Source organism: Numida meleagris, chromosome 1 (assembly GCF_002078875.1).
Source record: "Numida meleagris isolate 19003 breed g44 Domestic line chromosome 1, NumMel1.0, whole genome shotgun sequence".
NCBI lineage: Eukaryota > Metazoa > Chordata > Aves > Galliformes > Numididae > Numida > Numida meleagris.
In genome coordinates, this window is record NC_034409.1 from 8,962,361 (window position 1) to 8,988,009 (window position 25,649).

General features: G+C 35.2%; 1 protein-coding gene across 2 annotated transcripts in view; it reads left to right on the plus strand.

The window, feature by feature from the left end:
- SEMA3A (semaphorin 3A) overlaps positions 1–25,649 on the plus strand; it is a 253,424-nt gene that overhangs the window by 158,409 nt on the left and 69,366 nt on the right. For both annotated transcript variants that reach the window (XM_021384444.1, XM_021384445.1), the window contains one exon: positions 25,499–25,592. In XM_021384444.1, coding sequence (XP_021240119.1) covers positions 25,499–25,592 — 94 coding nt within the window. The remainder of the gene's footprint in view (positions 1–25,498; positions 25,593–25,649) is intronic.

Sequence of the window (25,649 nt, forward strand, 5' to 3'; positions counted from 1 at the left end):
AGCATACATGGCAACAATGGCTGAGATCATTTCTATCCCTCTCTGTTAGGAAAGTCTACACAGCTGCTACAGAGGTTTCATCCCAAGCAAAGAGAGATACTGAAGAAAAGAATATTGAGATTTTTTTCTAAGTATCCTGTTTTAACAGGATAAAAATTGATTTCCTAATATTATTATATTAGTTACTAAACTTTTGGAGTAAACCACAAAATTAAAAGTATAATCATTTAAATGTGCAGACAGTGTTCATTTTCCTGACATAGTCGATTGAGAAGGATGAGCATTTATGGCAGCAGAATATTTGAGTACCAGCTGATCCATTGTCTTCCATTTAGCAACAAAAAGATACATTTGTAGGAATAGGACTACTCCAAATGATGTGCATGCAAAGAATCTGACTCCGTATCTTAAAATTCAGATACAGTGCAAATACCATTTGGGGGGAAAGTATTTAGCAAAGGGTCATGCTTTAATCATTTACAGAAAATGCGAAAATTGTAGGTTTTCAGTTGTCTTTTAATGCATTCAGTTCTGCCCTTGCATAATTCAAAATTACACCTAAGCAATTTGAAATCTATTTATGTCTAAAGTGACTGAAAGTCAGTAATTATGTCTGAGATTCACTCAGCGATTTACAAGTTGAACATTTACAAGCTGGAAATGAAATCAAATTTTAAAACTGTCATGAGTCAAAACAGTATGTTGGGCTATTTTATTTCTTCACCTTTATTCCAAAGACTACAGACTTAATTGACTTAAGCAAAATGAAAGCACATTTCTTTATTAAGTCATATGGAGGAGAGGTGTGAGATATGATAAGAAGCAGAACAAATACATGAAATTTACAACTGCAGTGGCCATTTTTTGCGCAGCAGAAAACACTAATGAACCCCTTATTATTATTCAAGTCTGATTAGTTCAGCTATTCAGCAAAAAAACTTTTGTTTAGAACTTGATAAATATATCTAAATTGTTATGGCAGATCTCTGCGTCCATTCTTAAATAATATATATAGATATAAATAATTTAAGGAAATTAAATTCACTTTACCTTATATATGTTTTAAAGAAAATGTAAATTAAAGTCACGCTGCAGGTGATTTTCCAGCACTCTGCAGTTTGGTTTAATTGAAAACTTCCCCGAGATGAAAGAGCACTGATAAGAATAAGGTCTGTAGAAAGCACTGGTATTTCTGCGGATCTGGTTTGATCAACAGAGGCTTGCCATGACAGTGAGTGAAGTTTGGTAGTAGCAGAATCCTGTGTATTTTCTTCTGATACTCAAAAAAATTATCTCACACAGTAACAGAAAAAAAAAATTAGATTTTCTCAGTGCAAAAAAGAGTCTATAATGATGGGTAACATTGATTTTGAACCCCTCGTCTCCTAATGAGTGAAATCTATGCGCTAGCACGCTTCAACTGAGATAACTAAGAAGACCATTGTTCCCCCAGTGTACCAAGCTTTTGGCCTTCTGTTACTGAGAAATGCTGGTTGATTGCAGTGGAGAACTGTATACAGTATGCCACAGCTGAATGACTTCCATGAATGAGAAACTAAAGCCAGTCGACATATTCATTAGGTTCAAAGAAATGAGTCTCAGAACTGTGGGAAAACTTTTGTTTATGCTGCTAGAGGGGAGAAAAAAAAAAGAGTGAGATAGAAAGAGACCTCCATGGAAGGAAATTCATGGAGTAGAGTGCACGCACGTGCACATACAGGACTGCTAAGTGGATTTTCACTTCTAAGATATGTATTGTCTTACTTTATGAGTCCATTCCTTAAAATCATGTCACAGAAAGGATGAGTAACTTTAAATATGTTCAGATAATGCATGATTCAAGTTAAAGGAATTCTTAGGAGTTGGTTCTAATATTTGTTTTATTTTAAAATTGGGGGTGTTTTTTCACGCAACAGTTTTCTTCCTTGGAGTCCTGTATCAGTGTAACAGTGATGTTTACTCATTTGTATAATCAGAAAAAAAACATGAATTTCTAGCATTGCTAGAGAGATGACTCGGAGTTTTGTGATTGCTTTAAAAATATTAATTTTAATGATTGCTACCGGTGAAGCTGAGAATACATCCACTATTTGCATGTGGTTATTAATTATTTTTTCTATCAATTAAAGGATGTTATAATAAATTATTTATTTCCAGAATGTAAATATTCCCACTGGCACGTGATTACCTAATTTTGTGAGGTATATATAATGAGATAATACAATTATCCTCATTCATTACAAACTTAGATTATTTTATTTAGAGAGATGACAATCAGATTAAGATGTAGATCCAGTTTTCTGGGTGTGAATACTGCGTTCATCCAAGAGCAGAGCCCGTGGTGTTTCTAGTAGCACAGAAGCTCAGCATTTGCCTCTTGTTAGAGTAACAATTTAAAGCATTAACCCAGCTTCACAGTCATGAAACATATGCAGAATTTCATCCACACACCTTTTGAAATAAAAGACAAGTATAGCTGAATCCTTTGATCTCTCAACCAACACAAGGGAGAAAAAAATAACAAACCACCATCTGTTGAGAAAACAATTTAATAAAAACAATGGAGAGCCAGCATATAGTGCAGACAGCCTTAATTCAGGAAATGATTTATAAATAGAATTATTTCTTGATTTAGAGGTGCAGGAAGAAGCAAAACTGAAAGAAGGCATTACCAAGCACAGATTTTGATAGATCAGCATCAAAGCAAGGTTTTTTATTGTGTGATCCTTGTCACAAATCTCCAGTGACAGGGCCTGACCTCATGGAGAAGAATCACATGTTAAGCGTGATTTCTACAGCTGAAGGAAGTGACTGTATTTCATTTGTAGCTCAGTACAAACATCTTGTCAAATAGGCTTTAAACAATCAAGGTCACAATGCAGCAGGTTTCAGCTGCGGGTGATGCTGCACATACAGTCCATAGAGCTGTGAAATGCACAACCACAAACTAACCAGAGAATATTATAAATATGCAGATGTAAGGAGATAACCAGGACCCTGCTGGCATTAGTTGACTTCGCTGGTCTTTGTCTGAAATTTTATGAGAGCTAATGTGTTGTGAAGTACTTTTCAGACTTGAGTTTTAAAGGCTGTGGGATATATTCAACTCTCAGAACTTACATATACCATTTAAAAAGTGAGTCTGAAAACATCACTTATTTAAAGCTTTCAGATCAGCCGCACACAGATCCTTTTTGCATCCTCTCAGTGTGTGTTTTGCACAGTGGCAGGCCTCTGGTCATTCCCAGGAAGGCCCAGGCTGTGTGTGGCAGCGGTATGTTCTGCTTGGTGGCCATGGCCAAGCTTCTCTACTAAAACATCCTCCTGCTGCATCTGGTTGTAAGAGTCTCACCCACTCAGAATACCCAGAAAAGGAACATTTCTCCAGAGGAAAGATGAGAGCACTCATGGATTTAAAAGTAATTTTTCAAACAGATTCAGGAAAGAAAAAAGTAGCTTTCCAACAATGGGAGGCCCCCTTGGTGTGCTTCCAAGTGCCCTATTCTTCCTTTCATCAACAGCTGCGTTTGGCATGACAAAACTGGCTTCTTCACAATGATTAAATCTTATTTTTCCTTTGACAAAAAGCAGAGCAGCTGCAGGTGAAGCTACTATTTCTGCGAGTAAAGACCGGTGCATAGGTATTTCCAGTGCTTGCCTGATGGAACAGTAAATAATTGTTCTTCTCCTGCTGTCTTGACCATCCTCGTTTTTATGGACAGACTCATATTTACGTGAAAACGTTTCCATAATACTTTCCAGATGCCTTCTTGCTTTTACAAGATTTGTAAACTGAATTTCTTCTCTGTCCTGTGTTGTACAAAGAACATCTCAAATTTGTTACTATCAAAATAAATTCAAAAATGACACTATTCAATGTTCAATGAGAAAATAATGGTAAAGACTGATGCTTTGATTAATGATTAGCACTTTGCTTGTTACAGAGAGAATCTATGTAAGATGATAAATATGAATTAATCTCCTGTATGAATATAAGCCATAGAGAATATGTCTGCAAAAGGAAAGATCTCTCCAAAATATGAGCAGAAAGTTTAACTGTGACACCACCTTCTAACTTTTAAAAATACCTTGATAAAGACAGTGTTTTTTGTTGGTATACAATCTTTTATCCTTTTTCATCACCTTTTCTTCTGGTATAAGACAACACAGATTAGCAATCAAGTATTTCAAGGTCTTAAATATCTGATAGGGGAGAAGAAGCCTTCAACCTTCCTTAAACATTACTTTTATGGGAAGATGAGGCCCAGTACAGCAATGAATGTTTGATTGCTGCAATAGTAGCTGGCACTAGGAAGGAAATCTAGACTTACTAGTGGGAAATGGATTAGAGATTGTGTTTTGTGCAGAGAAGGAACATAAGACTATTTATAAAATTATCTAAAAAAAACCCAGACATATAAACAGCGTATGGGCATAGAATCATAGAGTCACAGAATCCTTAGAGTTGGAAGGGACTGCTGAAGGCCATAAATAATCATTTTACATATAAGTCAGTCCTTATGTCTTTTCCCATGAAGAGTTAATCAATTTACTGCTGGAAGTCTCTGGGAGATTAAGAATAGTACCGATCAAGAATAGTATGTATTAAATATTTGTGCTAGTCCCATATGCCTACTGCTTATGTGATGATGGAAATCAATCTAAGGGATCACAGCAGCTCTTTCCATCCTAAAAATCTAAGAATAAAACTTCTTGAAGTCAGAGGAGAAAAACAATATTTACTCTTCCATTCATTTTCAGTTCTAGTTTACATAGTTTGTAACAACTTGCTTTCTGTTTGTGGCACTCAGTAAATCTGTTTGGAAACGTGCTGGCTCCTCTTTGAGCTTTTGAGCATAAACCAGACTGTATCTTCTTTCAAATATAATTCAAATGAGAGAAATGTACTGTGCCCCTCTGTTCCTTCCTTCACCTCTGCCTCGTTTATGTAAGAGAAATAATTTAGTGACTATGACTTGACTCAGTAAGAATACATGCCTGAGACTTCTACATGCCCCGGTGGACTTTGAGTAAATTAGTTATTTCCTAAGTAACTTATTTCATTGGAAAAGGGTGACTAACTTTCCACAATTACTTGGGAACTCAAGCAAAGACAATTTAATACTTTCTTCTTCTTTCAGCTTCTAAGTTATTTCTTTTTTATTTATTCCCAGAAGGAAATTTTATTTTTTAAAAATGTTATTTTTTCTTTAGGTCTATGAGTCAAAAAAAAAAATCTGAGGAACAGACTAGATGAGAAACCAGTCAGTTGCCACTGGAAAACTTAGAAAGAAGTAGTGTGTAGAATAAATGAATGCACTGTGGTAAATTCATGCCTATTAGAAGTTCATGTGACTTACGGCATCTAATCTATTCTCATTTGTGTACATCTGCAGTTATCTACAAGTCTGGACTGTCTTCTCACAAAGTGATGTAATTCACAACTAGCCAATATTGCAGTACAGTAGTAATTTGCATTTTGATTCTTTTTCAAATATTTTATGACTAATCATGGTTATATGTATTGTCCAATCCTAAGCAAATATCTTTTACTGTGTGTGTATCAATCAGCTCCAGAAGAGCTGTCATGTGACTCTTCTAAAGTTTTCATATATTTCGCTTAAGAAATACTACCTGATTTATGAAGATCTGTGGATTCCTTTGAGTTGCAATGTGATTACACTCAGGGAGATATGTTAATAAATGTTTGCACATACCTAATCAGATGAGAGCACAATACTCTTCATTACTGAAATACGATCCATAATGAATCTTTCATGGAAGTGCTAATAGCTACCTTTAGGTTAAAGTGCTCCAATGTCTCAGTACAACAGTATGTGTCTTTAGATGTGTATCATTACAGAAAAGTAATTAAAGATTATTTAGCTGTTAAATGGTTACCTTGGAGGAATCCTTGAATAATATGGCTTCAAACATGCCTTTGGAAAGAAATTAATCAAGGAAATTAAAAATCAGCTTAAATGCGGAATATCTGGCAAAATATGCTTGGTGGCAGAAAGCTGAGGAAGATATGTCCAGTTATTTTTAAATGTAGAATAATCTTGGTTGTCCTTGTATGTAGGACAATGTTTATGCTGTTGGTTAAAAAGAACAATGGCAAAATGGCTGAGTAGAGAAATGCAGTATCAAAATTGTTATTGTCCTGTTTCAAGTACTGCTTGAATGTAGAGCTCAAATAACACTCTGGATGGGAGAAATATCAAAATTCGCTTGATCTTTTTCACACTTCTGCTCTTCATGGAGTTAAAATTCTGGTAATGAGTGACTAGAGTTTTACCAACAGCTCTATCTGACTCATCAGGACGATGCTTTCAGGGACTGCTAGCCCAGTGCTTTCTTCTGTACTTAATATAAACCATACCAGGAATGTTGAGCAAGTGGCTTGATCTGGGGGTAAACATTTGTCAGCACTGTTCAAGCGGGAATATGACATGGGTGACACCCTTGACAGAGTGGAGCACGATAGAAGTGAGAGAAATTTATTTTTCCTCATAGTTTCTGTGCTGGATTGAAAGCTCATTTCATAGATGTTGACTTAAAAATCATTTCCTAGTATTATGCAAACCAACAGTGCCAAATGTACAGTATATTTTGCTTTTCTCTTTGTTTAAATAGAAACAATCCACTGGGTAAACAGAATCACCTAAGACCTTTTCACATGTACACAAGAAGGTGTAAAGTTCAAATCTCTGCTGTCCTCCTGAAACACTGGCCTTGCTCCAGGCATTGGCATTGTTCACATACCTTAAGTTTTATCCTTATTTAAATGTTTTGCCTGATCATGTCTTTTAACAAAACAGGGAGAAAAAAAATCACATGCTGCTGAAAGTTTTGCTTATGACATGCTTAGAAAAGTACTGGCAGAAAAAAAAAAATTAAAAAATAGAAAGATGTAATTTCTGGATAGTAATTTGCATCTTTCATGCTATGATTTTTATTTTCATGCCAGTGAGATACTTAGCACTAGTGGCCCCATCTTATCAGCCATATGCAAAGCTACTGCACAATTTCATTTGAGGATGACACCAGTATTATAGATTTTCCCTCAGATCTCAGGCTTCTCAAGAGGCCAAGAAGTTTGGCCTTAATTGGGTTTACTCTCTGTAACTGAGATTTCTAGAAAGATGAAGCTTCAGTCATTGTTATGTGAAAATGATCCCATGCCCCCTGGCCAAAAAAAACCTCCTCCAGACAAGCTAAAATAACCCTGGTGGAGTTATCTGTCCAGTGAATAAGCTTCAGATGTCCTTCGAAGAACCTATAAATGCGTAACGACCAGGTTTCCAAAAATATAAAGGGATAACATGAAAGAATGAAAATAATAATAATTATTAATATAAGACTTAGTATTAGGAGTCTAAAAGAATTGGCCTTTCCATTCTGTAGTTTCTCAGATACTACAGGTTTTTACTTCTTTAGCAGAGCAGAAGTGTATATATTGGTTGTTCCTGCCTGATTCCAGACAAGCTGTTGAGGGGAAATTAAGAAGAAAAAAAAGTCTAAGAGAGGCAGACTCTATTCCAAGGAATTATTTTCCCCTGATGTATAATTTATTTTTTCTAATTATGAGTCAGTATATGTGTAATCAAAAAACAAATGGCACTGATTACTTTTTCAAAGCAGTAAATCGAATCATTTTGTTCCATACTTCCAGGTTGTTTGAAGTACAGAAACAGCACAAAATCTGAAAAAGTTTTGCTGCTTGTGTAAATCAGCATTACTTTCTGAAGCTAACATTTATTTACCAGCTTGCAGAGGGTTTCAAAAGAGATATGACGGCCCCTACAATACAAACCATGTGTCAAACAGCAGAAAACTGGAGCAAAAATACTGTTTTTGTTTTTTTTTTCTTGAGTCAAGTTTCATTTTCTACTTGGCTAAGCATCAGTGGTCATGAAGGTGGTGTATCAACAATAGTCATGGTGGTACATTCAATTTAACTATATCTGGTTGAAGTGCTTAACTTCATTTACTTTTTCTGAACAACAATTTGTTTTATTCTGTTTTAACAAACCTTTCTGTTTATGCATTTTATCATCTTCAGTTATAAGAAATGCAGATCTGGTTTCATTACTCAAGTGTGGGAGTAATGAGAGAATAACACCCTTCATCAGCCTGTGGTTTCTATGCCAAAGATCTTTTCCTGGAATACCTACTGGACAGCAAATCTCTTGAAGTTTGTAGAGTTTAGTCTAGATCAAGAATTTTGGTTCCTAATTGAAAAATCTGTAAAACTCATACTAAATTTAGGACATGGAAAGTTTATGTATCACTTAACATGGAACAAGATCACAAAAATACTTCAGTCTGATACATCTACTAAATTTATGTATTCTCTGAAAGATTAGTGGGGATATATGTAAAAGTAATGGGAAAAGTTGACTTTGATTAACCTCGGTAAAGGGAGGGAACCAGAAAATGAGATCTTGAACAAGGCAGTGGGGGTCTGGATTGTGGAAGACCTCTCTGCATGACTTAATCCTTGTCCATAAGCAAACATGTGAATGTCTCACTAAGGTAGTGCAAATCCCTGCACAGACATTCTCATTTCAGTTAAAGTATTATTTCAGATCTGCTCTTAGCTGCCTGAAAGTGACTGAAATAAGCTGTTCTTAAACTAAGCTCAGTGTACAGTCACAGAGTGCATCTGTTTACAGGAGTCTCACTGCATTCAAACATACTGATACAGCTCTAAAGATTAGTGCTCGGATTGAAACAGCCATTTAGCCTTTCAAAGGATTTTGCAAGAAAGCAAGCTGGGATACAAGCTTCTCTGCTTGTCATTTGTACATTTGTGAATTTGGCTTTTATTTCTTTGTGAAAATGTGTTTTGACGCAGACATTGAAAAGCCATGACCTACTGTAAAAAGGATTACCTTGAAGGGAGATAGTAAGAATACATTGTAAACGGTGGTTAATACAGAAATTCTAAATCTCTCTGTACAAAGATTATAGCACTATAAATTTTTTAACTCAAGATACTTTCCTGACGCTATAAAAACAGTGACATATCAGAAACACAAAATAAAAGTCTTAAAGAGAAAGCTAAAAGAAAGTAAATGTCTGTTGTTGTTGTTGTTGTTGCTTTGTCAAAGAATGATAGGGAATCCCTTGAAAACTGTGACTTGTTTTAACTGACAGTGAAACAAGTAGCTTAGATAACACTTAAAGACTTAGATTTTTTTTTTACATCATTGTATTTCTTAGAGTATTGACAATAATAAATAAGGAAGTACTTTAAAACAGATAATAGAAGGCAGAAAGGCTGGAGATTTCAGTTACATGTAAAAAGCCTGGCATTACAGTCATACAAAGTGCTGACTTACTCTCATGAGCTACATTGATGATTTGAGTAAAAGGAATTAAAACTTGGCCCAAAATGATTCATTTGATGGGGAAAAAAAAAGAAAAAAAAAGTGATTTTTTTAAGCTACAATCACACCTTTCTTTTTTACTTTATTTGTCTGATTAAGCAACAAAACAGAAACAAATCCAGACTTAATCCTTTTAAAACATCACAAACACATTAACGTGTTTTTAAATTACAGCAGGAGATAAACTGGAGCAAAAATCTGTTTTTTTTTTAATTAGTGGCTCTCCAGTTTTTACTGATCTTGATTAAGGAAAATACCATATTTGCAATAGTTCTATGGAATTAAGAATATGTAATTGAATGTTGTGCCTTAACAAGATCATATTTAAAAATAAGTTTAAGTTTTCTCTGTAGTTGGGGGCTTTAAAAAAAAAATCTAGCTTGCTCCTAATATTTGGCTACCCAAATTTGAATTCTCATATCTATGTACCTAACTACATAATGTAAATTAAAATGTGGTTTACGTTATTTTGTAAGTGAAAGACATCATTTTCTTGGTGCTTACATGGTTTGGTAGCTTCAGTCTCGTTTTTAGTGAGGTGGTTAAGAACTTAAAGTACGTTAATTGTGATTGTTTCTCTGCTTTTTTGGGGAAAATATCACTTAACCTCCAAAATAGAGGGAGGTATAAAAAAAGCAAAAACTTTTAAAGAAAGCATGTCATTCTTTCTAGAGGCCTTAAATGAAGAAGAAAAAAAGAAGAAAGGAAAAACAAAAAAAGGAAGTTGCATATTCTAGCTCAGAATAAACATTGGATGTATTCATAATAGTAATTTTTAATGGACTTCAGTCTTTTTGAGTGTTTTCTAGGAATTTTTAAGAAATCCTTATTTCAGATGACCATAACTTATTTCAAAATTTATTATATTAAAATTATGTTGTTATTAATCAGTTCAAAATTTTATCTTCTGCAGACAAAATTCACTACTGACAAAAATAGTGTCTATTAACTACCTATTTGGAAAAAAAAAAGGATAATAATAATTAAATAACTGCCTTGGCTAGTTCAAGTTTCCCTGACCACTTTTTATGATACTGTTGCTACCAAGTTGACAGGTAAATTTGAAGTAAAATTTGAAAAAAGAGAATAAGAGAAACTACAACCAAAATTCAAGCAGAATCCTTATTGAAAACCAAAAGCAATGCTACAATATTACAACAAAAGCCAGTATTTGAAGAGAAATAAAGCATGTGAAAATTAGTGCCTATTGTAAGAAGAGAGATTTTAAATGTACTAACCCTCTGATAAGAGCTGAGGAGAGCTATAAAAATAAGCATAAATAACTATCATTGTCACTACACAAATGAAGGAATGAAGCAATGCTGAATTTAGTCACAATAATGGATAACTGTTCAACTAACTTCCATTAAAAAAAGATTGGTATATTTTTTCAAGCAATTTCAGTGAAAGATTCAAAGCAAAGAACTTGGGAGCTGAATATTTTTTTGAGAAGTTGCTTTTAAAGCCAAATTTCTTGTGCTCTGTGGTCACTGACTACTTGTTGATATCTGCACAGCTAGGATTAGGCAGTCTGTCAAACTTGGGCATTAATGACCTGTGCATATAATTGCATACTAAGGTGCTTTTATAAAAGCAGCCTCAAATCCCCAACCTGTGCAAATTATTTTATTGTTTCCAGGGAGATTACTTGTATATGTAAATTAAAACCAAATCTGAAACCTTTATGCATTTAGGGGCTTCTAATGGACAAACCATTTTTAAGTCTCAGCTCTCGATAGTTAGAGAGTAATATAGATATTCTGAACGTGAAAGGAGAGAGATTTGGCGTTTCTTGAAGTGCTGAGGAACAATAGTTCATGAAATGGAGAAGAAATGACTGTAAAATAGATAACGATAGGAAAGTATGTTGGAGGATCTGGGACTTTAAGTATTTTGCTCTTTCCTGGCATTTGTAAGTTACTCTCTCACAATTTATTTTACAGACTAATTTCAAACAGTCAAAGATATTTTACCTTATCTAAATCTTCTGAAGTGTAGTCAACTACTGTAGTTACCCAGCCTTATAACTTGTAAATAGAGAGAGCTCTGCATCTTCAGAAATCATGCATTTGTCATATCTCAGACATTAAATTACATGAAATGAAAATAATGAGATAAGCAGAAATTCAGAAACAGTACATTTCAGAAAACTTCCTTGATATATGTTTACATTTCTCTGAACTAGAAAGAATAACGTTATACAAATTGAATCCAAGAAAAGAACTCAGGTAGCAGTATGAAATTTCAGATAAAATTTAATTGTACAAGAGCAGAAGCAAATTAGTAACCAACTAGAAACAATTCACAGTAGCCTTCAGAAAAACATGAACTTAACGTAGATTTTAATGTTCAAAATCTTTGAAATGCAGGAGTGCACATATATGTGTCTGTTAGAATCATTTGGCTTTCTTCCTTAGATACTACCATCTAAGACAGTAGGTCAAATCCCCATGTTGAAAATGATTTTGGTGTATTCAATTATGAATGCCTAAAAGCTAATGTGATGGAAAGGTAGAGGTGGTAGACAGGTAGGAATGCAGCTGAAGGAGAAAAGCATCTGGACATTGTAAGACAGAGCAAGTCTGGTCTATTTTACATCCTGTTATTGTCACTTTGTTTTATGTTTGCAGCTCACACATGCTAATTTTTTAACAAGAATCTTCTACTGACCGTTAGCTGTTACATGTAGGGACATATTGTACAATTCTGCCATAGCATCATCATCATCATATGATTTGTAATAAATGATTTTTGTTACTTCTCATATTAGTTAAGAAGATTAACAGTGCAGAATTTAAAACTTGTGACCAAAAATTGATAAAACGACTTAAAAATGAATTACATTTAAGATAGAAGGAGGCTTCTGAATACCAAAAGACGAAATCCAGACAGTAGGAAAATAAGGCTAAATGTATTCTATCTGAAGCCATTTCACAAGTAGTAGAGGAAATGTATGACATATGGTATCAAGTACAGCACTTGGAGTTGAGTCTAAAAATGTTTCAAAAGACAGCTGTAAGTTTGCATGATTAAAAGGGGAAATGAAGGATATGATGATATATCAAGAAACAAGGAAGAGTTATGAAACCAGAGGTGGACTTTTGGGATGTTTATTTGCTTTTCTTATCCAGTAGTTTCTAATGTTTTTACTGAGTTTATCTTCAAACTCAACCTGCACCTCTATCTTCCGTTCTGTTTCTCCCAGTGACATCAGTGCTGGCTATTAGCACAAAAACTGGGTGGATCTTTGAACCTTGAAACCAAATCAAAGAACAATTTAGGGAAAGAGATAATTGTGTATCAGCTCTTCTTCCTTCCAATATGTTTAAACAGATTAGATTATTTTAATAAATGTTGAACGTGGTGGAAACATTTTCGAATAATATTGTCATGTGAATATCCAGTGCCTGTATTTGAATCATAAAAGCTATTTAAAACAAAACAAAAAAACAACTTATCTCTCTATATGGAATTGTGTAGTATTCTTTGAGAACCAAACAGAGATATTCCTTGGGAATCACAGGAAGACTGAAAGCTAACTGGGCAAAAAGACTGGTACACTTTCCCCATCACAAGTGATCCTTACTAATTTTACTTGGCACACTGTGCATAGCTTTGTGTGCGCTGAGTAAGCGAAGTTGCCATTAGCTTTACTAGGATTTGAAACAAGACTATATACTTTTGTTTATGGTGCTGGACAAGGCTCAGGAACTAGAACATTAGCTTTTTGCTTTGGCACAGATTTCCTGACTAAATTACCTAATTTCTCTCTGCCTCATTTCATAAGAACAGTCAAATCTGTTCAAACCAAAGGCTCATTTAGCCCAGTACCTTGGTTCTCACAAGGGCCGATAATGGATGCCAGTGGAAGAGAATAAGAAGGCAAGCATGCAGCAGTGCTTAGTGATATAGTCTCCCAGGCTCAAGCACTCGTTGTTCGGGGATTTCCTGAACCACGGGTGGAATCTCTGTGTTTAATGCTTTTCAATGACTTGTTTTTGATGAATTAGTTCTGGCGATTCTTGAGCTCATATATCTTTTAAGTATCCACAACATCCCATGCCCTACAAATGGTAACATGTGAGGAGCAACCTTGTATTTTGTTTCCTTTAATCCTTCTACTGGCCAGTTTCTCGTTTTAGAACAAAATGAGAACAATCTTCTTTTCTTCATCTTTCTTCCGGTTTTCTGCATATTTTTTAAGTCAAAGGGCTGTGGCTTAATGAAGTACTGAAAGCCCAGGAGTGCCATGGATTTAGAGACATAAGGATGGTGGTTTTATTCTTTACTTCTTTCTTTGAAACTTCTAACAGTAAACTTTTTTTTTTTTCAATTGATATTAATGTCATTCATTGGAAGAAAGAAAAGAAAAGAGAGAAAGAAAAGCAAAGAGAAGGAAGGAAAGAAAGAAAGAAAAGAAAGAAAGAGAAAAAAGCTATTGTCATTTTAAGACCTTGTTCGTGATCTATAAAATGAGGTACTGTAATATTGTTTTCAGAATTGCTTTCTCTGAAAAGATAAAGAAGGAAATGGCTATACACAAAGTGTCAGAAAGTCCTTGAAGCAAATGCACAAACTGTTCCGGTTTATTCCAACTGCCTTCAGTCAGTAATACGAGATTTTACTTCTAACATTGAAAAATAAAACATTTTCAGACAGAAATATAATTTTAAATAATTTTCTCCTGTTCTTTAGTTTATACAAAAAGATACGTTTCCATTGGTCATTTGGCCTTAATCAGAGCCCACTGAAAGCTAAGATGAGAGTGCCACAGGGTGAACTGGAGCAGATGCTTAGTCACTGGTATGAGAATGAAATGCAAATCCTGCAATTTGACTTCTCTGCTACCACTAACACCTCCTGAAACAGGAAGACAGCTGGGCTATTATATTTCGGATTCCATTTGTATGTGTTAATTTTAATGCCTGCATACAAAAGTAAAGGAAAAGGGCAAGATACACTTCATTCACACTATTTTTCAATGCATCTCTAAACATGGGCTCATGGACCTTGCTAGACTCTATATGATTTTTCTTACAAGAAACTCCAGTAGATGTTTGGTCACTTCTCCTACAAGGCCATGCTTCTGAGGTCTTCCCTTTCCATGGGTCTTTTGCTTGGAGAGCAACCAATTACAGCTGACAGTGTTTCGAAAACAGACACCCATTTCTCAGGAGCTTATAATCAGTGTTCAAATCTTAGGTAAACAAAGCATCATCTATAAAGAAAGGATAAGCTCAGAGGAGTTCAGAAGGTTCCTCAAACAGCACAAACACCTCCTCCTGCTGAAATGTTTACATCCAAAGAGATAGAAACCTGAGCAGCATTCTCTTGCAGATGATCTGGGCAGATTTTAATAAATAAATAAAAAGACATGTATTTTCTCCTAGCAATTAGGATAAATTTTTCTGGACTTGGGACTAACTTACGGTAAGGAAACACTCTAGTTTTAAATCTGAGACAAGATAGTTTAGAAACTACTCAATATCTTTAAAAAATCATTCATAATGTGGATGTGCAAAAAAAAAACAAAGAAGTGGATCTTTCTGATATTTGTCCTTTCTGATAATCTCAAAAATTGTTTTTTTCTTTTAATTACATTGTTTTTTACTGGAGTTGCACAAGTATAGCTGGGGAGACAACTCATCTCAGTGTCTAAATATGCTATTATTTATGGTTAACAAATTAAGTGGGTAATTTGACACAAGTGAGACAATATTTCAGGTCTTACTATTTTTACTTGTGCATATACGTGTTTGTATGTAATTATGTATTTCAAGGATCAAGAGCTAAGTGTGGTTAAACATTTATCTGCATAAATGCAAATTAAGTTTTCATTTCCATTGGACATTCTAAAACAAGTAATCAGTATGAATTAAGAACACATAATTTTTCTTCTCAGTGTTTATTGCCATAACTTTAACAATAACAAAAAGCAGAAGGGTGGTTGTACAGATGCAAGTTTAAAAGTTGTATATTCACCAGTTCAAACCCTTTAAATTGATAGTGATGGAGAACAACTGTTCTAATTCCCAGTCATTTGGAAGGATTTACTGTGACCCCAATTTAACATGTAAACATGGCAAGGGATATGAGTAAGATTCCTCTGGTGTTCACTGAACTTGAAGGGAATCTTTCTTTGACTTCTACGGGCTTCAGGATGAGACTCCAACAGAGAGCAAAACCTGAGAAGATGTGCACGACGGTCTCAGGAACAACACCTTGCTTGGGATGGCACTCACCATCAGATACGTACTATAGGATCTATTCTTACAGTCCTAACCCTCGTCTTAGCATAAAGACAAATCCTGCCTATCCTAATTCATGACCACTCCATATTTTGGCTGTGATCTGGTGGTGGGTGAAAAAAAGATCCTTTAGGTTCCATTAAAACAGGCTACAGAAAGTTATCCCGTAAGTGAACAGAACTTGAAGGAGAATAGCTTATTTTCTGTGAGAAATTGATGCATTTGCTAGTTAACGTTAATCTACAAAGTTCAAAGATGATCTATTTTGTATTGTACTGTACTGTACCATACTATACATTAAAATACAATTCAGTATCATACAATACTATGCCATGATCTTTGCAGACAGGATTTTGAGTCAAAGTTCTTTTAAACAAAAGGCAAAATATCTTTAAAAATACATATACCAGTAGTTACGCTAATGAGAGTCACCAATTCTGTGCATATGTTTAGAAATGTACATGCACAGGGGTACATATGAGCACAGTGTTTCTTTTCTGTGTCAGCTTCATTAACTCTCTTCTTCTGGGGACACCTGGATGCTAGAAAAACAAGCAAGGTAGTGAATAAAGGAGTGAATTTTAATGTATTTTTTTTTCATCATCTTGAATCAAAAACACTTAAATCCATCTGTTTTTATGTCAGCAAAGTTTTTGTTGCACTGGGAAAATATCAAACATTCTTGACTTTTGTAATAAAAAAACCCTCAACCTGCATGGAAAAATGTATTTCTCTTAAATACAGTGCCGTGAGGAATAATTGCAGCTTGTCACAGAGAATGGTTATAATTATGTCTACTGTTAGTTATGTCTCCTTGTGAAGTTAGCTTTTCAACTGTATTGTTCTCTAATGCAATACCAGTTATTAACATGTTGAAGATATTATTTTTTGCTAATGAAGAGGAATAAAATGAGGCTGCACAGAAGGGCTGGGTGATGTCATGCTGAAAGTAAGTGAAGGATATAAAGACAAAAAAAGTGCTTATTGCAGAGATTTTAAATCTAGGTTTTCCCTTAAGGAAGGAAAGAAATAGACTACCCAAAGCGTCAGCTTGTTTATTCCAAACCTTGTTTAGTTTGTTTTGTTTTCATTTAACCCGAATACTTATCAAACACAGGGCTAGATGTGATACTTTATGGGCTTCTCTGAGTGAAATATTGCACTTAGTTTGCAATATTTCAAAGAAAAAAGCTTAGTAGTTGCTCCAGTAACTTTTGTGAACATAATTATCTGTTGCTTGTTTATTTCTTACACAAATTCTTTGAAAGCACGCTCAGTATATCTTATTGTAGTTGGGGAGGAAAAAAAAAGTTCATAATTTTTTTAATAGTTTTTCTTCTCATTCTGTCATTCCTTTACAGTCTGATTTTTGAAACCTTTAGTGAAGACTTGGGCTCACAGAGAATGTTTCCACACAGGGAACTAAAAAACAGACTAAAAAGCAATACAGACATATCAGTAAATTTTTTAGAAGTGACTAATAGTTTCAAGTATCAGAATTTTAAACTGCCCAGAAGGTATTCTGTGAAAATCAGAGCCTTGAGCAAGTCTTAAATTGGGTGCTCGACTTGGGAGCATGCAAAATCACTTGGGAAATCAGACAATCTTGGCCATAAGCTTATATGTTAACTCCACTTGACTAGGTCCTTTCTATACATTGCTTCCCCAATTTGCAGTTGTTTTTGTGTTGTAAATAAGATACCCTTGACAAAACCCAACTCAGACATGAAAGTTCCCCAGGAAAACTGAAGAACCTTTCTCTTGTTAAACGGCACCCTAATTATGGAGGCAATTTTACAAACAATCCCCCGGGGGGAACATTTTTGTTCTCATCAGGAAGGCTCTTGAATAAAATAACACCTTTGCTAACTTCATTTATTTACAACAGGACATAAGAATGAGATTGGGTTAGATTTATTGCCATTACATCACGGATGCTCAGTAATTCATAAAACATTGAGTCTAGGAGTTAGCACTGCTGTTATTTCCTCTGATGCCTGACCTCACCACAGTCTAATAACATACAGGAAATCCAGAAGACAAAGGGGGAAAGAAGTGGTCTTGAATGCTAAAAATAACCATAGAAAACTAGTACAATCATGTAATAGACTTTGGCCCAATAATTTATTTAACATAGTAGTAGAATCTGCTAAAGCAATTAGAATCTGTTCCAAATGTTTTTAATGGAAAATATGTTGGGGGTAAGAATAAGAACACTAAAAGAATTGAGACTTTTAGTTTCATGTGCTGGTTTTAGTTTTGTGTATCTTATTGCTTACATATGCAGACCACTTAATAACTAGACTAGAACAGACAGTCATTGTATGGTAGTTATATTTCCAGAGGTCATCCTATATGAGCCAGACGGTGATCTCAGGTGATGTATTACACTTGACAACCCAGAAAGTTGCAGTACAAAGACATTCTAATTCACAGTGTCCTCTGAGAATTGTTCAATATCCTTCATGGTATCTAGTGTCTGGTATGCTATTGGGATGGCATTTTTGGTGTCTTTACTAATTACTCAAGGTTAACATGTCATTCATATGAACTGTGTGGGGGTTTTTTTTGGTTGTTTGTTTTTATGTTTGTGGATGTTTTGAAAGTTTTGCTAAAAGGATAATGACTCTAAAATGAAATACCTTGACATTTTTAATGTCTACTCATTTATTGGCATTATCCAAAATTAGAACAATATTTTACCTAAAATACTAATTTAGTCAGTACTTTAGACTTAGTGCAAATGGGTAAATGGTTTCTCAGAAAAACAAAGCAAAACAAAACCCAACTTGCGTGTAAGTTAGATAAGACTCACAAACATATAGTTCTTTTTTGAACAGCTAGCTGCTCAATTTGGCTGGGCCTGCCCTCTTATGCTGCACAGTTATTTGAAAGATGCTATTCTTCATATAAACACCAATATAAGTATTCAAACTAGGATGTCAGGTGTGAATAAGTCCTCACTATTTGACAGTATCACTTTCTTTGTCTTCCAGTTAGAGGCAGAAGGAATCAAACTAGAGATAATGAATAGATTAAAATAGCTGTTTCTGAACAGCCCATTTGGCTGTTTTCCCTTTCATTAAATTAATTGAATTACAGTAATGTAGATAATTAGATAAACTGATTGATAGATGATAGACAGATATAAAACACTTCCCTTTTTGCAAAGGTTTCTGATAACTTAATGAATATTAATTAATTTAATTAAAAAAAAATAAAGAGAACTATGGAACTTTTGATACTTTATTCCACTAGATCTATTGAGAGTTGTCTAAATTCAGTTTGGTCTAGATAGACAGGTTTTCCAAACTTTACCCGAGTTGTCTACTATACTTTAAGGTATATTCTGAAAGCCAGAAAAACCTGCCAGTGTGAGTGACATATTGAGATAAAAGGAGAAACAGAAATCTAGAGCTCAGCACTGTTTTCATTAATCTACAAAAGGAAGCATGGTGATAAAGATGATCTCTACAGCTCTTTCAGCTCAGTATCAAAAATAACATTTTCAGGTATCCAAATTTCAGTGAACTTCGCAAGTGTGGCTCAGTGCAGAAAGTGTTTTGGGGTCTGAAAAGGAGGGGAGAGATTAATGGATGGACTCTTGGAGAGGAGTTACAGTGATCAGGAATCTGGGCAAGCTTTTTGAGGGCAGGCACAGAGAGATGGGCACATACTCATCATCAGTTTTACAGTTTCTTTCTTCAACAAAATTCCTTCTCTACTGCCATTAGCATAGCACAGACAATCAAGAGATTTCAGTTGCAGGTCCTACCGAAGCTGGAGACCTTTCCTTAGGAATAGTATTTTACAAAAAATGTCTCACTTAGAGTGATTTCCCACAGGGTTTTAAAACTGGTTTCTGATAGTTCAATTCTGTTGAGCCCCAAGTTGGAAAACAAAATATAATAAAGGTGTTCCAGAGTCCAGTATCCTCCAAATGTGTGCAAGTAAAAACCCTATAACACATGGAGACTGAATACTGAAAGTCAGAGGCTCATTGTACTTCTTTCCCCCCTCCCCCCACTTTTTTATTTTAATAATTAATAGTTTAAAACAGTTGCATTATTGCTTCAGTCACTTTTCACCTATTTCCCCAATGGCTACCACTTCCCTCAAGGTTTGCAACTGTTTTAATATTTCTATTTTTTGCATAATTTCTCACATTATATTTATTTACACTTGCACTTTTTAAAAAATAAGGCATTCCACTGGGATGACTTTAATAAAAGTTTCTTATTAAAAGTTCCATAACAGCATGGTTCCCAAACCTGAAACCAAAGTCCTCCTATTTAACAGTTTTCATGACTCAATAGATTAAGTGTGAAATAGGAAATATAATAACAATAACAACATAGCCATATCCCACACAGTTGTTCCACTTAAAATTCCTCTTGAAAAGTAACACAATTCATAAATAAATCACTTCTCATAGACTGAAATGTACTTAAAAGACTCTGTGAAATATCCTTCATATAGTCATAAAATATGTGCTCAGAAAGTTGTACTGAACTAGAGGAAAATAATGAAAAAAAAATCATTGATATTACTGTATTGAAGAGAAGAAAAAAAATGAAGGAAAAAAATGTGAAATCATCAGCTTGTGTTCTCAAAGTCAGATGTATCCTATCAGCTGCCTCAGCAGTATTCATTTCAGAAAGTCTATATCCTGTTTGCTCACACCTAAATTCACATGAAGCATCTTCTGTGGTCAATGAAGAGTGACCTTGCCCTTGGGAGCTGCTGTTCTTGGTTGGGCTGACACGTCATTCACAGGTACTTGTTGCTTTCTGCTGACTGTGATTAGGGCAGCAAATTTATCAAGTGCAGCTAATGCCTCTGTGTAGAAGAGATAAATCCAAACCCTCTCTATAGTTTTTTTCTCTGAGCAGGAAGCGAGGCTTTTCCTTTTGTTCTCACCGATACTGAGAACAGGTTTAAATGCCAGCAACTTCTGGCTCAGCTAAGAGACACATCCGCTTTAAAGTCCTTCAAATGAATCCACCTTCTCTGTGTATTGTCATACTCCAGGCATTCTGCTTTGGCAATCAGTTTGAGTTTTTTTTTTTTTTTCAATTTTGTTGTCGGTTTGGTTTGTTTTGCCTTTTTTCTTTTCTTTTTCCTTTTTTTTTTTTTTCTTCTTATTTCTGTAATCTGTTTCTTATATAACAGTCTTCATGTTAGTACAACAGAATCTGTGAGAAAAGCCAGGGAAATACTAACCTCAATAGCGCTCACAGATGTGGCCAACTCTACCTTTTTTAGTTAAACAAAAGACGTGTTATTTCCGAAGTCTCCTGGCATCCTGAATGTTTCTGGACCATCCCACATGATTGTTCATCAGCTTGTCATGATGATCAACTAGCCCCTGGAAGGTACCTTGGAGATGTGCTCCTTAGTATTTATGGTTTGAAAGTTACAAGAATAAGGATATGAGTTCCTTCAATTGCACTAGCACAGCTGAAGAGCATCAGTGCTGTCAAATCCTTCTGTATCTTCCATACCTTATAAACTAAGCCTGCAATACCTTTTTAGTGACTGTGTGCATTTCATCAACATAGCTTCTTCGGATCATCTACTTGTACTGCATTAATTCGTCATTGGCCAGCAGTGGTTTTGCTGTTAAATTCTGCAGTTCTGCAATGGTTTCTGTGTGAATTGCACACAAAAAAATTGGCTCTTCTCCAATAATCACCAGTTTTCTTACAAGCCACAAACAGTACTAAACTAGGAAAGAATATCAAAAATATAATAACAAAAAATAGTGTGTGCTGTTCTCCTTCTTTTCCTTGCTTTATTGAGAGAGTTCTGGACTGGGTGGCAGCTGAAACAGATGCAAACAAAAGACATCAAAAGTTTTTATGTTGGATATATACACAGATTTATGTATATGTGGATATATAACTGGCATTTACTTTTATGTTTACATGTATATGTAGGTCGCTCCAAAAGCAATGCCTCCTGCTTCTTTCCATGAAAACTACAACACTTAACAGATACAAAGAGAACAATAACACTATTTCATAGAGAAAATTCTCAGCTACAAAATACTGTTTTTCAACGTAATCACCACCTGTGGAAAATGCTATGCATTTTCATCAGCTGTGAACAAGAGCCTGTACGCTGCAATCATAAAAATGTGTGCCAATGGAGATGACCCACCGCCTCTGTCACCACTGCTGCAACACATCACCCACCACCTCACTGTGCCACATCCACCATTTGGTGTCCATACATGTTCAGCAAGCATCAATGGATGTCAATGGGTGTGATTTTTTCTACATGGAGCGTCTCAGTGACACATCTTTGCTCCATAAATACTTCCATGTCAGATGCCATTTTGTGAAACGTCCCTTTTGCAGTTGTCTGTCACATGGTGACAGAACATAACAGAATACTGATGGAAAGGTTCAACCTCTACTGCCTTACCACCAACGTCCACCTCTGATGTCATGGGCTAACATAATAAAATAGGAGGCATTAGTTTTGGAGCAGCCTTTGTGTGTGCGCGCGCGCACATGTGGGTAATGTTATATATGCATATATAACATTAGGTTAGTATGGTACTGGCTGGCTGAATTCTATTGCAAGTTATGAAATAAATCTTGTCAAGTAGCAGTGTCTTGTCACCAGTCATTATCATGATATGGGACATTTATTCCAGGCATGTTTCAGCTGTTTGAAAGTGAATCTCGTTAGCCTGAAAATGACAGAGTAAAAGAATGGGAATCATCAGAACTTTTACATTTATTTCAAGGTCTGAAATATATTTCTTTCTGGCCAAGTCTTGACGTCTTTCAAACGATGTGCTACAGGAAAGCGTATATTTCAAGGAGCCAGCTACAGAAATACATAAATGAGATGAGGACAGGCCGAGACAGTGGGACTGTTCAGCTTGGAGAAGAGAAGGCTCCAAGGAGGCCTGGTGTTGGACTAGATGGTCTTTAAATGTCCCTTCCAACACAAAACATTCTATGATTCTATGATATAACTTACAATCTAAGCTTTCTAGGCTTTCACTTGGGGTCAGGGGGAGATGGAACAGGGAGGAGTACATAGGAAAGTTTTTATTTCTCTGTTGACTGTATTTTTGGTGTACACACAGAGATGGTTTGACTTCAATACTCAAAAAGGTATTTGGGCATGTTGCCCTATTTGTGATAGGTTAGACTTCCCATAGTATGTTTATCAAAACTCCCTGGGGCTTCAGGCTATCCAAGATACATTCATTTGACACACAACAGTGATATATTTATCATAGTTATTGCTCACTGATACATTTGGAAACTTATTACATGTGTCTCTACGTTGCATTTTAACTGAAATATGAAAACACTGTGGGATTTCCCTGTCATGCCTCCTATTTTAAATGGTTTATTCTACAATCACAAAGAAAAGTGTATATCATTTCTGACTTAGGCTGACCCAGTTTCCACTCTTTTTTGCTTGCTACATACCAATATCAGTGAAGTTACAGTGACATAAACCAGAGGAATATAGTCAAAAATCAGATCCTTCCTATATCAAATCACTTTCCACATCTGTTTCCTATTTGTCTCCTAATGACAAATGGAATAATCTTGGGAATATCTTCTGCTTTAACTGTCTTGCCACTGACTTTATAGCCTTATCAAATATCCACTGGTGAGCACGTTGAGCAATTATCATCTACTAAGAAGAAATCCCAAGAAAATGTAGATTGTTAATAACATTTTTCAATAATGGCTTGTAGCATTAGTGCCTTTTTATATTACTGTAGTCGAAGTAGAGCATTCTCCTCAATTTACTGCTTTTATTTATTGTGCAAGTTCTAGATATGTACGTTCAGCATTTAAAAAAAAAAATCCTTTTCATTATTTATTCATTTCTGGTCAGAAAGAGTAAAGTCAGAAAATTGCATAGAAGTGAGGAATGTCTCTGGACTATTAAGAAGTAGAAAGGACAAAGGGAAAGTAATAAATTCAATATTGTGTAAGATATTACAGATGCAGGATGACTATATAAACATAACCAAGCAGGCTACATCTACAAGATTGCACTTGAATTCTAGGATCAAACTTCAGAAAGTTTGCCCAAACCTTTTATCTTACTATATAGGAAATCTCTTCAGATAGGCTGTCCTGCTAAATAGTCCATTTTCCTTTCACCTTTTTCCACCAGTAAATGAAGTGAAATGTTAAGTCTATCTGGTGTTTCTTTGAAAATATGTAGTGCACGCACACATATCAGCTATTTGTGTGACTGATCTTCACATTAAATATATATATAATCAAAGTAACTGAGTTAGTTTATTTTTATTTTTTACATCCTACAACAGCACTGTGGAGTGCCAAGACTCTAGCACTGAGCTCTGGAGCATCACCCTTGAGGAAAGCATTGTGTACCATTCATTGAAGCTTTTACTTGAGAACAACAGACAATGCAATATACTTTCTCAAGTTTACAGAGTAATAAGGCTTTTCTGAAGTTCCTGTGAGAGACTTAGTCTAGAGAAGAGATGGTAAATGGGCAACATAAGAGCAGCGTGTAACTACTTTAAGGGAAGTAGTTACCTTCACTTACCCTCACTCTTTCTCATCACAGCAGATAATATAACCAGGACTGAAAGCCACAAATGATTCCTTGGATGGTTCAATTAAAAAAAAAGCTTTTATTAAGGGGGCAGTGGAAGGTTTTCATGACTCCATTAGTTAAAACCAAAGCTGACCACAGCCTGTGTTGGCAATAGTCTTCCCTCAAATGGAAGCTGTATATTTCCATAGATTGTAATATTTTAATATCTTTTCAATTGCTTTATTCTATGAATACATATATTTTAGTCATATTCTGCTCAGCTTATTTTTGTTTCTTTTCCTAAAACAGATAATTATCTCAGCAATAAATTTATATTTAATTTATATTTATTAACGGACTACCATCATTATCTACCTCAAAGAATTTTTAGGTATTAGCAACTGAGAACGAGGTGCACAGACCTAAATAACCCGAATAATTGCCAGAGTGTGTCCTGGCTTTGCAATTCCTTGACTTAGTTATGTGTCAATGGAAATTAACCACAGTTCAGACGGGAAATTGAAATTTCAGCTTTTACTGTGCCCTATGCAATTCTTCTATCAATGCAATGTCTACTATGCAAAAAGCATTTATTCTTCTGGTTTTACCCTTAGTGCAAAACATAAGGTAAACAAACTGTTAAGTTTGATTGGCAGATTTGGTTCCCCAGTTAAAATTAAAATCATTAAATGTACTGAAAAGCCAATTGCTTTGGATTTACTGACCTTGATTTGAGTTAGTGTTGACTGAGGCCCTTTTTAATCTTGTTTTATAACCCCATGTACTTTTCCCCCAACTCCTGTTTTGTAAAAGTTGCATTGCACGTTACTGGAAAAAGAGCTTTGCTGATGAAGTTAAAATTGTATTTGATCATGCAGGAAACAGCAGGTCACTAAGAATTCAAGTTAGGGTTTAGCATCCTGTAATGCATTAATCTACACTTTCATTTCTCAGACAAAACTTTGAAATTCCAGCTTCCTCAGTTAATATTACACAGGCACATTCTTAGTGAAAGCACATACAGTTCAGTGAAATCAGGTAAAGTGTATGTGAAGTAGAATAGATGAGGCACAAGCTGTGTGTGTTTATTTGTGCTTTTGAGTACCATCGACACAATACTGATTAGAAAATGGGGACTTTTTCCAGAACCTCTCCTAGTGTAATTTGACTTCTCTTGAGCCAAAAAAACCCCCCCACCAAACAGTTTGAATTATATATACCGTGCTCTATTTAATTCGACCTATTTTTAGTGTCACTTCATCAAATAAAATTGTTTTTTTCTTTCTTTTTTCCACTCCACAGGACAACATTTTTAGGATGGAAGATTCACATTTTGAGAACGGCCGAGGGAAAAGCCCTTACGATCCTAAATTGCTGACAGCTTCTCTTTTAGTAGGTAGGTGCCAGAACACAAGTTCAATGAGATGTTCATTAACTGCTAGGTCCCTGCCAT